The following is a 13696-nucleotide window of genomic DNA, read 5'->3' on the forward strand; positions in this document are numbered from 1 at the left end:
AATTACTCGCTAGCCATAATTAACAAAATGATTGATTACCCAGAAATTATATCTCTTAAACTTTTTATATGTCACAGTCCCTACTTTCTGGGAGCTCATATTCTAAGTAGAGGAGACAATATATGTAGAAGATTTCATCTTCCTGGAAGATAGAAAGGTCTGCTGGTACTTAGGAAAGACTTTGTATAAGCAGGGACATCTGAAGTGAGGTTTGAAGGTGGCTGGGGGTTCTAAGAGGCAGAAAGGAATTTGTATTTGATCTTATAGGCAACAGGGAGCCTCTGCAGTTCCTTGAGCAGCAGAGTGTCATGGTCACACATCTACTTGAGAAATATCAATTTGGCAGCTGTGTGGAAGATGGCCGAGGGGAGTCCTATTAGAGGGCTAACGGCAATAGCTAAGAGGTGATGAGGGTCCAATCTAAGCAATTACCATGTGAATGAACAGGAGAAAGAAAATGTGAGAGACTTTTTTTTTCAGTAAATAAAAATCTATTTTCTCTCCTCCAACTTCCCGGCTGCCATTCCCACTGGAGGCAAAAAAGAAAAAACAACTCGTAACAAATTTGACTATGCAAATATGCATAGTCAAACAAAACAAATTCCTGAGTAAGTCAGGTCCCAAACTCCCGCTTCTCTCTGCACTCTGAATGCATCATCTCTCACCTGTCAGGAGGGGTAGCATGAGCCCTCAGTGATCCTCTGGAATCATGGCCTGTCATTAAAAGATGAGAGATGGGTCATCGAGACTCGGAAGCTGATTGGACGGAGGAGCGTGGGGAGGGGGAGGACTGGAGGATGACTCCAAAGTTGCAAACCCAAAGGATCTCAGAGAGAAGTGGGGACTTTAGGAGGAAGGGCATTTCCAGCAGGGAGGTTGGGAACTCAGGGGAGAGATGGAGCTTAGAGAATCCATAGAAGAAAATGTAAAGAGGGAAGAGAAGAGAAGACAGCCCAGGACTCATCCATATGTAGGGTGAAACTGCAAAGGACACTGGGTAGTGTTAGATATGTAGGAAAAGCAGAAGGAGCAGGGTCAGAGAGTGCAAGAGGAGGGACTAATCAGTCAAATGGGAACAAGGGAACAAGTGAGAACTGGGAAGCTCTGGGAAGTGAGAAAGTGGGAGCAGTGAGTGTAGATGTCTTTTTTTTTTTTTTTAAAGAGATTGGCTGAAAATAGGAAATTCAGTTAAGAGTGATAGTGTCAGGGGGCAGCTAGGTGGGGCAGTGTTTAGAGCACCAGCCCTGAAGTCAGGAGGACCTGAGTTCAAATCTGGACTTAGACACTTAGCACTTCCTAGCTGTGTGGTCCTGGGCAAGTCACTTAATCCCAATTGCCTCAGGGGGGAAAAAAAGGTGATAGTGTGAAGGAATGGACTGGTCTGGGAAGGGGAAGATCTGGGCATGTTGGTAGATTGAAAGGAAGGACCTGATGGATAATGAGGGGTTAAAGATAAAGGGGAGGGAGTTCTTTGACACCCTGGGTTGCTCTACCCAGATTTTCCTAGCAAAATCTCATTTTTGTCTTTATCCTTTCATGTCTTGAGTTTGGGGACCCTTCAGATCATGCTACTGAATGCATTCATTGACATAAACTATAACTTCATTTGGGGTAAATATCTATGCAGAAGAAATACTCCTACTATTTGATTTTATTGGTTCATTCCAAAATGCTTTTTTGTAGGTTGACCATGATTTAAAATATTAAGGTAGGAGTTCATTCTTTTTTGTGATTGTTGTTGCAGTCCTATTGAATGTAAGCTTCAGGGTCGGTCTCTCTTTGATATAGTCTCCCCAGTGTTTAGAACAGAACTTAGTTATTGAGTCATTGTTCAGTTGTTTTTGACTCTTAATGACCTCTATTTGGGGTTTCCTTGGCAAAGATGAAGGAATAGTTTGCCATTTCCTTCTCCAACTCATTTTACAGATGAGGAAACAGAGGCAAACAGGGATAAATGACTTGCCCAGGGTCCCACAGTTAGTGTCTGAGGCTAATTAAGATGAGTCTTCCTGACTGGCATTCTATCCATTGTAGTTTGTCCTTTGGCATATGGTAAGCACTTAAATATTTTTCATTCACTCTTTTCTTGGTCTTAAGATTTTAAAGCTAGTTTCTGAGGAAATAAATATTTCATAGAAAAGAAATAAGAAAAAGGAAGGTAAATGATTGAAGGGGGGAGAAATTTCAGAGAACACAGAAGGAGATGGAATTAAGAGTATGGGTATTGGGGCTGGCCTTAGCACTGAGAAAGGCTATCTGCCTCTAAAACTGAAGGAAAGGTGAGATTGGAGATTTTCTTAGTTTCCCCATCCCTTTGCTACTCAGCTGATGCAAGATCTTGAGGAAGATGCTTCTCCTTCCTGGACCTCAGTGATTAGAAGGCCTCTGAAGTCCTTTCCAGTTTTAAAGCCATGTCTTTCTCCCTTGCTGCCATTTTTCCCACCAGCTACAGGAAGAAAGGTCTAGATTCTGCAAAAGGGAGACCCTGTCAGACAAGCCAGCCATCCCCAGAGTCAGGGGTCTGGTCTTTAGGCCTGGAGCGGTAGCAGTAGTTGTTTGCTGTGGGGTTTGTAGGTTTAGAGTTCCAACTTTAAGGGGCTATGGAGAGGACCACTCAGTGATTCCCAATCTTGCTGAGTGTGAGGACCCTTTCTAAGGTCAGAATAGTTTTCAGAGACCCATAAACTAGTAGTGATACCATTAGTGTCCATGGTTTGAGAAAATACAAGATGATCAGAAAGAATCCATGTGGCTTTTAAAGCCCTAACACCTAAAGGGCACCATTTTGTCTTATTTCAGTAAGTTATTTTCACATGCCTTCCATGCAGCCAAACAGCCACTAGCTAATCCCTATGGATGATGGTCCATCTCTTGCCCTTCTCCCCTCCCTCTTAGTTTCATTGGAAGACAGTTCAGGGTCTCTCCTATGGAAGGTCTTTCCTCATCTCTTCTTCCTACCCCAGTGGTTGGAGCCCTGTCTCTCTGAAAATCACACTGCGTATAGCTTTGTGTATATTATACGTGCCCTCATCACATGCTTCTCTACCCCTCCCAGTAGGATGGAAGCTCCTTGAGAGCAGGGCCTGTTTCCCCTTTATTGCCCAACTTTGCTCCTTCTACCTAAGTGCTTTATAACCCCTGAATCCAAGGGAGCTGAACTGCAGAAAATCTGTGTCAGACCTTGAACCAGACCTTCCTGCTCCCAGAGAGGCTGTTAGGGGGCAGTGGGGTGGGGAGTCAGGGCTTCTGCTCCTCCATGTTCCATCCTGAAGATCTCCTGGGGGCTCCCCATGGCTGACAGGGTCTGGGCTGCCCCCGCTTTCTTAGCCTCATTTGCTGCTCCTCCCCTCCCCAGCTCCTTCCCTCTCCTCGGTCAGCTCCCGAGAGCCCTTTGGCCATGTAGTGGACTCTCCTGCTCTTCTTTCAGATTCTTGCTGGTCTTTAGCTGCCTGGTATTGTCAGTGCTGTCCACCATTCAGGAGCACCAGGAGCTTGCCAATGAATGTCTACTCATTTTGGTAAGTAACTGGGGGCCCGACAGGAAGGGGCAGGACCATGGCTCAAGGGGACGTCCGGGAGCCTCAGCTGGTGGTGGGTCAGGGCTTTGTCCCTGGGCTTCAGGCTCTGTGGAAAATTCCTCCCAACCTGGCCGAGGCTGCAGCCTGGGGTGTGAGTGGCGATAAATGTAGCCGGAGTAGGGTGGCTGTCATTGGCACTCACTCTCCGGGAGCTTGCCAGGGCCTGTTAGGAGGTGCTCTGTCCCTCTCTCCTTCCCTGACTTCACATTGGGACGTGGGAGACACGGCACGGTGGTGGAATTCAGATTCACGAGATCTGAGGTTTCAGCTGAGCTTAATGCCTCTGGGCCTCCGTTTGCTCATCTGGAAAAGGAGAGAATTGAGTTAGATGGTCTCCAAAGACCCCTTCTAGTTCTAGATACTACAGCCTCCTCTGAAGGGAGCTTGGTTTGCTCCGGTTTGCTAACAATCCCAGGCCCACTGCAGACCTTGGCTTGTCTCTTTAGGAACTAGGAAAAGGGAAAGGGTCTCTGGTCCATGATGTCCTCCTACCTGCAGGACAGTTCTCCACAGGGAGCTCTGGCTATAGAGAAGTTCTGTGTGTATTGGAGGAGGATGGGGAGGAGGAAGGAGGGACCGTAGTGCAAAGGAAAACTCAGAGAAACTGAGTTTCTATCATGACTTACTGGCTGTGTCATTTTGGACAAACCATATAACTGCTTTGGGTCTCAGTTTCCTTATTTCTATAATAATTATGGCTTAGCATTTATATAGCACTTTACAACTAATTGGATTCTCACCCGGTAACTCTGGGAGATAGATGCTTTTATTATTCCCATTTTATAGCAAAGAAGCTAAGGCAGACAGAGGTCCGGGGACAAAAAGAGAGAAGGCCGATGGAAGAGATTCATTTTTTCTGGTGATGGAGAATTTTGATCTTGCAGCTGGGTCCCTGCAGGGCAGAAGCTGTTGAGCAGTGAGGGAGGGACTAGGAAGGGAAATAATGAAATGGAAAGCTGATGCGGTCAGAAGAGGACCGGGAGTGGGAGAGAGAGTCAGTTGGAGGCGGTCTGGATGCAGTCTCTCAGGTGGGAGATGGTCATTTGGGGTGACCTGCTTTTTACTCTATAATTGGAGACTTCCTCAAATTTCTAGACGTAGAGCCTTCGGACTGAGAGGAAGATACCGCTCTGTTTCCACGGGCCACCACTCTTCCAGGTTGGGGAGGTGGGGGCTTCTCCTGGTTGGAGAGACAGCCCTGCCCCCAAGGGGCTCCCAGACTATGAGGAGTATTAGGGAACCCTCCCAAGCTGAGGAAGTCAGGGAGAGTGACCAGCCTCTTCTGGGAGCCCCGGAGCTGAGGGGGAAATCTGTCCTCAGGAGCTTCTGGAACGTGGGAAAGATTAGGGGATCCCTGAGGGAGAGGCGGGGAGCCACGGACCTGCCCTCGGAGCATCCCTAGGGAGAAGTGGAGACGTAACCCCTGCATCTCCTAGGGAGGCCCCAGTCTTTATGTGACCTAGGCCAGAGGGCCACCTCCTCAAGCCTTTGGCACCAAGGTCAGAGATCAGAGGTCAGGTTACCCCCTCCAACTAGTCTTTCCTCCCCACAGGAGTTTGTGATGATTGTGGTATTCGGTATGGAGTACATCATTCGCGTCTGGTCTGCCGGCTGCTGCTGCCGCTACAGAGGCTGGCAGGGGCGCTTCCGATTCGCCCGGAAACCATTCTGTGTCATCGGTAATGGGAGGCTCTGCTCTCCGACCCTGACCCGAGTCTCGACTCTCGACCTTAACCATGACTCTGACCCCTAGCTGCAGTGCCAGACAATCCTTACTTTTGCCCCCAACCTTTTCCCTGATCCTCAGCCCACTAATGCTGACTAGCAGGACCATACCCTGGTATGGGTCTAGTTTTAATTATTAGCCTCCTCCCTCTCTTTCCCTGCCAGCTTCATCCTCATTTGTGGTGAATGACTTCTGACCCCAAACATGGGACCGAGGACTTTGGGGGTTATGTTTAGAGGCCCCTACAAGGGGGTGCTCTGTGCCCAGGGCCCTGGTGACCCCCCCTCACCTTCCCTTCACCTCAGACTTCATCGTGTTTGTGGCCTCGTTGGCCGTCATCGCGGCTGGTACCCAGGGGAACATCTTTGCCACGTCTGCCCTGCGGAGCATGCGCTTCCTGCAGATTCTGCGCATGGTGCGCATGGACCGCCGTGGAGGCACCTGGAAGCTGCTGGGCTCCGTGGTCTATGCCCATAGCAAGGTGCTCAGGGGATCCACCCATCAGGCCTTGGGGGAGAGGGTCAAAGACAAGCAAAGAATGGGAAGAGCTTTGGTGGGAAATTAGGTCCTTCCTTTCCCTTCCCTTCCCTTCCCTTCCCTTTACTTCCCTTCCCTTTCCCTTCCCTTTCCATTTCCCTTCCCTTTACTTCCCTTCCCTTCCCTTCCCTTTCCATTTCCCTTCTCTTCCCTTCCCTTTCCTTCCCTTTCCTTCCCTTCCCTTTCCCTTCCCTTTGCTTCCCTTCCCTTTCCCTTCCCTTTCCACTTCCCTTCCCTTTACTTCCCTTCCCTTTTCCTTCCCTTTCTATTTCCCTTCCCTTTACTTCCCTTCCCTTTCCATTTCCCTTTCCATGTCCCTTCCCTTTCCCTTCCCTTCCCTTCCCTTCCCTTCCTTTCCCTTCCTTCCCTTCCCTTCCTTTTCCTTCCCTTCCCTTCCCTTCCCTTCCCTTCCCTTTCCTTCCCTTCCCTTCCTTTCCCTTCCCTTCCCTTCCCTTTCCTTTCCCTTTACTTCCCTTCCCTTTACTTCCCTTTCCATTTCCCTTCTCTTCCCTTTCCCTTTCCCTTCCCTTACTTTCCCTTCTTTCCTCTTCCCTTCCCTCCTCTTCCTTTTCCTTTTCCCTTTTCTTCCCTTCCCTTCCCAGACCATAGATTTAAGTAGCACAGTCTGAATTTGAATCCATATCCACCAACCCCATCAGGCATCCTCTCCATTAACCTTGCTGTGGAATCGTTCACAGATACTTTCACCTCTGTGGACACTTAGACTTCAGGTTCCACATCTATAAAATGATGGCAGTGGGACTAGTTGGTTTTTGAGCTTCCTTCCAACTCTATGAATCTAAAACTCACCCAAGAGTCAGCAGATTTGATTTTGAGGACTTAGTATTTCTTTCTCCACAATGGGGAAGGTGAAACTTGGTCCTTCCACTGAGCTCCAAGAAAAGAAAAAGAGGGGGTAGCTCAGAGCTCTTCAGTGGGAGTACTACCTGGCCCCAGGGGAGCGGTTACGGGGGGGAAGAGGGATGGGGACCTCCCTGGCCAGGACCCTCTCCCCGCCTTCTGGAGCAGTCTTCTCTGTAAACTAACCATCCCGATCCTTCTACGCCAGGAGCTGATCACTGCCTGGTACATTGGTTTCCTGGTCCTCATCTTCGCCTCCTTCCTTGTCTATCTGGCGGAGAAGGATGCCAACTCTGACTTCTCCTCCTATGCTGATTCACTATGGTGGGGCACGGTATGTCCTATTCCCACCCCAGCCCTGGCCCTTCTAGCTCCCTGCGCCCCGGGGCCTCCATGACCTTAACCGAATAGATCCCCTACGCCTCCAAGTGACCATATGTCCCATGTGGCCATTCCCTCAAGTGATCCTGAAGAGATAGATGCCCAAACTGATCCCAAGTGATCCAGCCCCTGAGCCCTCCTGCCCTCTCTCCCCACAGATCACACTGACTACCATCGGCTATGGGGACAAGACCCCTCATACGTGGTTAGGCCGGGTCCTGGCAGCCGGCTTTGCCTTACTGGGTATCTCCTTCTTCGCCCTGCCTGCTGTGAGTGTCTCTGAGCATCGCCAGCTCCGAGTAGGGTGGGAAGGAAGAGGGAAGCAGCCAGGAGAACAGGGCCAATCTCAAGATGTCCTGTACTGGGTGGTACTAGGTGTCAGTGCATGGAAACTAGACACAAATGTCCTTCCTCTGATTCCTGGGACAACCCAAGAAGGTCGCCTCCTTTGGAATGAAAATAGCTGGAGCCTTGGTTTCTGAAGACTTTTCAAGGCTACTAGGAATCAGAGTGACCTGGCCTGACCTCACCTGCCCACCTTGACCCTGACATGCTGCTCTCACCCCTAACAGGGCATCTTGGGCTCCGGCTTTGCTCTAAAGGTTCAGGAACAGCATCGCCAGAAGCACTTTGAGAAGCGCAGGATGCCAGCAGCCAACCTCATCCAGGTAAGTTCATTGATTAAACACCTGATAAACAGCAGACACTCAGGTGTTGAGGATATTAAAAAATAAGGAAAGAAAGAAGGAAAGGAAGAGAAAAGGAGGAGGGAAAGGAAGAAAAAAAAGGAGGAAGAGAGAAAGAAGAAAGAAATAGGAAGGACAGAAGAAGGAAAGAAGAATGAAAAATAAAGACAAAGAAATAGGAAGGAAAGGGAAGAAGGAGAAGGAAGGAGAGAAAGAAAGGATGGAAGGAGAGAAAAAGGGAGGAGGGAGGAAGGGAAGGGAGGAAACAAAGAAGGGAAGGAAGGAAGGAAAAAGGAAGGAGGGAGGAAGGAAAGGAAAGAAAGGAAGGAAAGGAAAAGGGAAGGAAGAAAAGAAAAAGGAAGGAAGGGGAAGGCAAGAAAGGAAGAAAGAAGAAGAAGAAGAAAGGAAGGAAAGGAAAGAAAGGAAGGAAAGGAAAGAAAGGAAGGAAAGGAAAAGGGAAGGAAGAAAAGAAAAAGGAAGGAAGGGGAAGGCAAGAAAGGAAGAAAGAAAGAAAGAAAAAGAAAGAAAGGAAGGAAGGAAAGAAGGAAGAAGGAAAAGAAGAAAGGAAGGAAAAGGAAGGGAAAGAAGGAGGGAGAGAAAGAAGAAAAAAGTCCTTGCTTTCAAAGAATTTGTGTTTCTTAAGGGGATGTAGCATAGACCCAGAGATAAATCCAAAATATATTGACTAAATATAGCCTGATCTAGGAAGAGAAACAATGACACCTGGGGGACTTAGGAATAGTCTCCTCTAGAAGGTGGCAATTGAAGGGAGCCAGAGTTTGTGGTAAGAGAAGGGGAAGAGGGAGAGCATTCCAAGAGTGGGTCAGACTTGGGGTACAGCCCATGTGGTCATAGAGGTAGCATGCCAGTGGGGTCAGTTGATTGAGTTCTAGACTTGGAGTCAGGAAAGCCTGAGTTCAAATTCAGTCTTGGACACCTACTAATTGTGTGTTGTTATCCAAATTATTTTACCTCTCTGGACCTCTGTATCTTCATCAATACAATGAAGGGATTAGACTTGATGGCCTCAAAGGGCCCTTTCAACTCTAAATCTATAATCCTATGAAGTAAAATGTCATGTTCAGAGAACAGTAATTAGAACAATTTGATGGAAACGGAGCGTATAACTTTAATTAGCCTATAAAGATGGATGAGAGACAGATTGTGAAGTGCTTTAAATGCCAAACAAGGAAGTTTTATATTTTATTTTAGAGGCAAAAGGGAGCCATCAAAGCTTCTTGAGTAAAGGGGAAAAAACCAGTCAAAAATGAGTTTGAGGAATATTAATTTTAATGAATTGGAGTGGAGAGAGTCTGGCATCAGGGAGATAAATTAGGTTGCTATTGCAACAAAGGCAATGAAGTCTCCAACTAAGGTGGGGGGAGAAAGGAGATGAGTGCAGGAAATGGTGAAGAAGCTGAACAGATGGAGTGGGGCAGTAATGGGGTAGATACTCAGAGGTGGCTCCTGGACTGTGAACCTTGACAGGAAAATGATGGTGCCTTGGACAGATATCGGAGAGCTGAGAGAGACAGGGTGACTTTAGCAGGAAGTTAATGAGTTCTGCTATAGATATGGTGAGCTTGAGATGCCTGTGGGACCTCTAGGGAGCGACATGCGGGAGGCGATGATGAAGGACGCATGTTGGAAATGCAAATTTGGGACTGGTCTGTGTGGAGATGCTAAGAGTATTCATGGAAGTGGATGAGATTGCTGAGAGGAGGAATATGGAGAAAGTGTGGTGTATGTCCACATGGAGGAAGTGGGAAATGCAGAAGAAGCTGAGAAGGGGATGTCAGATAGGTAGGAGGAGAACCAGGAGACAGCACAAAAATCCAGGCAGGAGAACGTTTGGGAAGGAAGGTGATCACCAGCACTGAATGCTGCAGTCAAAGGACTGAGGACTAGTGATGGAGGTAGTGGGTAGGGAGCAGTGCTGGCTTTCTGGTGCATTTGGTACCACCTATTCAGTGCCCATCTGGTGCCCATTCCAAGTGACCTGTTTGAGAAGCTCCAGGCCCAGGGGCACAAACTGAGGATAAGTAGAGAGGAACTGTATTAAACATTTTTTATTGCTATCTTTTGTTTTTATTTCATCTTCATTTCCAAATATATCTCTCCTCCCGCTCCTCCCAATCAAGCCATCCCTTGTAATAAGGAATTAAAAAACGAGAGGAGAAAAAGAACAAGAGCCGTGTTTCAGTCCAAGGGCCTCCTGAAGACCAGGGCCTGGGGGAAGAGAGGAAAACTGGAACACCATGTCAGCCAACCCCCTGTCTCTAGGCGAGGCACTGGTAGAGACAGCTGCTGGGGAGGGATACTGTGTTTATGGGAATGCAGTAGGAGGAGAGCTATGTGATGGAGTAAAAAGCTACCTAGATTTGCAGTTAGAGATCTTGGATTTGAATCGATTCTTGCACTTGCTAATTTGGGTGTCCTTGCAAAGTTCTTTCCCCTCTCAGGACCTCAAATTCCCCATCTGTATAACAAGGAGACTGGATTATATGATCTCTGAGGTCCCTTTTTGGCTCTGAATTCCATGGAGTTGGATGCCGGGCCACCCTAAGCTCAGCTTTGGGGCGGTCCTTCTCTCCTCTCTGAGCCCCCTCCTCTGCCAGCTTGGGCTCCATGCCCAGAAGGAGCCACTGGGGTGACTGCCTCCTCCACCTGATTCCCTGTTACCACCATCCTTCACCCCAGAGCAAATGGCCCGGACATCCTTGGCAAGGCCTTTGGCTGACCACCCCCCCTCCATTTAGCACCTCTTATCTCCCTTCCTCAGAGTCTCCCCCCTTCCTCCTGCACACAATGGCCTCCTCATCCCTGTCCCCATCCCTGTGGGGACATTGATTCAGGCTGCTGGTCTAAGCTCTGGCTGAGACAGCTGGCATTGTGGTTCCCCCATAATTAATGAGTGGCTTCCAAAGGCCTCTGCCCGCCATAGAAATAAACCCATCCTGGGAGGCAGGCTCAGACGAGGTGGGTGAGCTCTCAAGGACAAGGGAGAGCAGCTGTGAAGGGAGGCTTCTGGGGTGCCCAGTCCCCTGTCCGCCATCCTCCAGTGTCCCTCCTTTCTCATTCCTCCACTTTGGTTTCCTCCACCATTTTCACAGATTCTCCCTTTAATGTAAGCCCCAGCATGGTGTAGTGGAAATAATAATGGTAGCAGACGTGTCTGTGTGTCTGTGTATTCCACAAAGCACGTTGCATCCACGGGGGCTCCCCTGGGGGTCTGGCCCAGAAACCTGGCTTTGCTGCCTACCCCTTGTATGCTCTGGAACATGCTGCATGTGGGGGCTATACTGGCTTCTCCGTGAAACAAAGGCACTGGACTACGTGACTCCTAAATCTCATCTTCCTTCTCCTCGGACCTCCCCAACCTCCCCTTCCCCAGTTCCTCCGGCCCCCCAACCTCATGCCATCTCTAACCCTCTCCCCAGGAAGGGATGCTGACTGCTTCCATTTTTCCCCAGCTAGTTCTGGATCTCCTTTCAATTTGGGACCTTTGGTCTAGCACCCTCTGGTGGTAATTCGTGATTCGTGATCACTGCAAGAAGAGTGTGATGCTCTGGCTAGGTTTGGATGGATTTAGAGCAAAAATTTAGATTAGAAGATAGTAGATTTGGAGTTGAAAGAGGTTTTGGAGGTCATTCAGTCCATCCCCCGCCTTTTTCAGAACAAGAATCTTCAGTCCCAGAAAGATTAAGTGAATTTTTCAGGGTTGCCCAGGAAGTAAATGATAAGAGTCAGGATCTGAACTAAGGTCCAGACTGAACATTTTTTCCACTACATTGTTTTGCTTCCTTTATTCAAGCCCTATGATTTTACAGAGGAGGAAGCTGAGGTCCAGAAAAAGGAAATTATTTCCCCTAAGTTTCTTTGTCTAGGGCTCAGGGGTCCTCAAACTATGGCCCCGGGCCAGATGCAGCAGCTGAGGACATTTATCCCCTTACCCAGGGCTATGAAGTTTCTTTATTTAAAGGCCCACAAAACAAAGTTTTTGTTTTTACTATAGTCCGGCCCTCCAACAGTCTGAGGGACAGTGAACTGGTCCCCTATTTTAAATGTTTGAGGACCCCTGGCTAGGTACTGGAGCTGGGACTCAAGTCTACATCTCCTGACTCCAGGTCCAGTGCTTGAACCTCTGTCCCCTGAATTGAGGGATGGGTAAGGTGTGATGAATGCCTTGTTCCCATTAGGCTGCATGGCGCCTCTACTCCACTGACACAAGCCGAGCCTACCTGACAGCCACCTGGTACTACTACGACAGCATCCTCCCATCCTTCAGGTAGGCGCCTCTGGGGCCCACCCTGGGGGGAGGAGGAGGTTGGGTTGGTGGGAGATAGAATCTACCAGATTCTGAGCACCGGCTGCCTTAAGGATGCTTGGGTCTTAGTCTGGGATGGAGGAGGTGATTGGGGCAGGGACCAGAGATCTGAGAATGGGGGTGGGATAGGAGCAGTCAGTAACTAGATCTTCTAGGGAGTGGGGAAAAACACACATTGGCTGATGGGTCAGGCTATCAAGTGGTTGATCATGAGATATGAGCCTCAGTTTCCTCATCCCTAAGATGAAACTAATAGTCTTTATACTCTCACTTCACAGTTTTGTTACAAGGACAGTTCAGGTTTTATAAACCTTATACCTTTATAAATCTTAGAAGAGAAATTTATTATTGTTGTTAAAATGATTAATATGAGCATTATTCAGCAGGGTCTTCTGGGAATCTAGATTCCCCCAGTCCCAGGTGTCTCCTTGACCATACCTGGATGTCTTCTGGGTCAGGGGCACACCTTAGGGGAAGGAGAGACCACTGGCACTGGGCTAGGTGGATCCAGAGCCCTCTGCCTGAGTGTTGCCCATGTGGGCAGAGGCAGAAATGCTTTATGTCCAGCTCTGGGGGGCCAGCAAGTCTGTATCTGTCCCTTAAGCCAAGCAGCTGTCACCTTCCATGGCAAGTGAAAGGGACAGTGGACCAGTGCTGGAGGATCTCTTTATCCCAGTCATGAGGGGAGTAACGGGGGGGGGGGGGGCATGCGCTAGCTTCAGCTTGTTCCAGGAGACTGGAGAGCAGGAAACTTGCATGTAAATAGATGTTTGGGGCAAAGGATGGGGTTCTCTGCCAGCTCGCCCAATTCTGTGCCCCAGCTGAGACGGGTTCAGAGGTTGCTCTGTTCCCTGCCACCAGTCCACGCTTACATTTGGTGGGCAGCATTGGGGGGAAGGGGTGCCTCCAGCTGCTGAGGGGTTAACCTGTGTCCACTCGGGAGGAGGGTTTGGAGGGGGTGGCTATTAATAGCACAGTCAAGGTGCAGGAAGTGCCCCAGGGTTGGGGGAGCTGCCCGGTCCCTGGGGCCCCGGGATGGAGCCTGTGCCCCCGGGGCATCACTCAGTCCCACGGGTGCAGAGCTATTAGGGGGAGGATGCTGAGCTCAGCGATCCCCCCCTTCTCCCCCTCCATCCTGCTCACCGCTTTTCCGCCTACTTAGCTCCTCAGCTCCTTGGTGGAAGACCAGCTGCTGAGTCCCGCCTCCTCCACACCTGGTTTCCCCCCTCCCTTCCCTGCTTCCCTGAAGCCTCCCTGGTGGGGCCACTCTGAAAGGAAGCAAGAGAAAAGATAAGAGGAGAGAAGAAAGACTGGAGGGGGCTGTCTCCGTGTCTGCTGCAATGTTCCTCCCCTCCCTCTTGAGAGGCTGGCCAGGAGACCCCTTTTATCCACAGCCTGCCCCTGAAGGGGTCTTTTGGGGCCAATGAGGGACACTTCCCCTTGGAGGGGCTGGTGCTTTAAGGGAAATCAGCATATGGGGGAGTCTGGGGTCACTGGTCACTACAGGGTGGGGTAGTAAGAAAAAACTATGACCTTAATTTGTGTGACCTTGTCACGGTGTGACCTTGATCAAGTCACTTTACATGAGTCCTGAGTTCCT

At 49.2% G+C, this 13696-nt stretch overlaps 1 protein-coding gene across 1 annotated transcript in view; it reads left to right on the plus strand.

The window, feature by feature from the left end:
• The window catches only part of KCNQ4 (potassium voltage-gated channel subfamily Q member 4), a 74943-nt gene that overhangs the window by 44229 nt on the left and 17018 nt on the right, over positions 1 to 13696 (plus strand). The window contains exons 2-8 of the mRNA XM_051987780.1: positions 3428 to 3518; positions 5131 to 5257; positions 5610 to 5785; positions 6911 to 7036; positions 7242 to 7352; positions 7656 to 7751; positions 11969 to 12057. Of these exons, the coding sequence (XP_051843740.1) occupies positions 3428 to 3518; positions 5131 to 5257; positions 5610 to 5785; positions 6911 to 7036; positions 7242 to 7352; positions 7656 to 7751; positions 11969 to 12057 (816 nt within the window). The remainder of the gene's footprint in view (positions 1 to 3427; positions 3519 to 5130; positions 5258 to 5609; positions 5786 to 6910; positions 7037 to 7241; positions 7353 to 7655; positions 7752 to 11968; positions 12058 to 13696) is intronic.

The sequence above is a fragment of the Antechinus flavipes genome, chromosome 3 (assembly GCF_016432865.1).
Source record: "Antechinus flavipes isolate AdamAnt ecotype Samford, QLD, Australia chromosome 3, AdamAnt_v2, whole genome shotgun sequence".
NCBI classification, from domain to species: domain Eukaryota; kingdom Metazoa; phylum Chordata; class Mammalia; order Dasyuromorphia; family Dasyuridae; genus Antechinus; species Antechinus flavipes.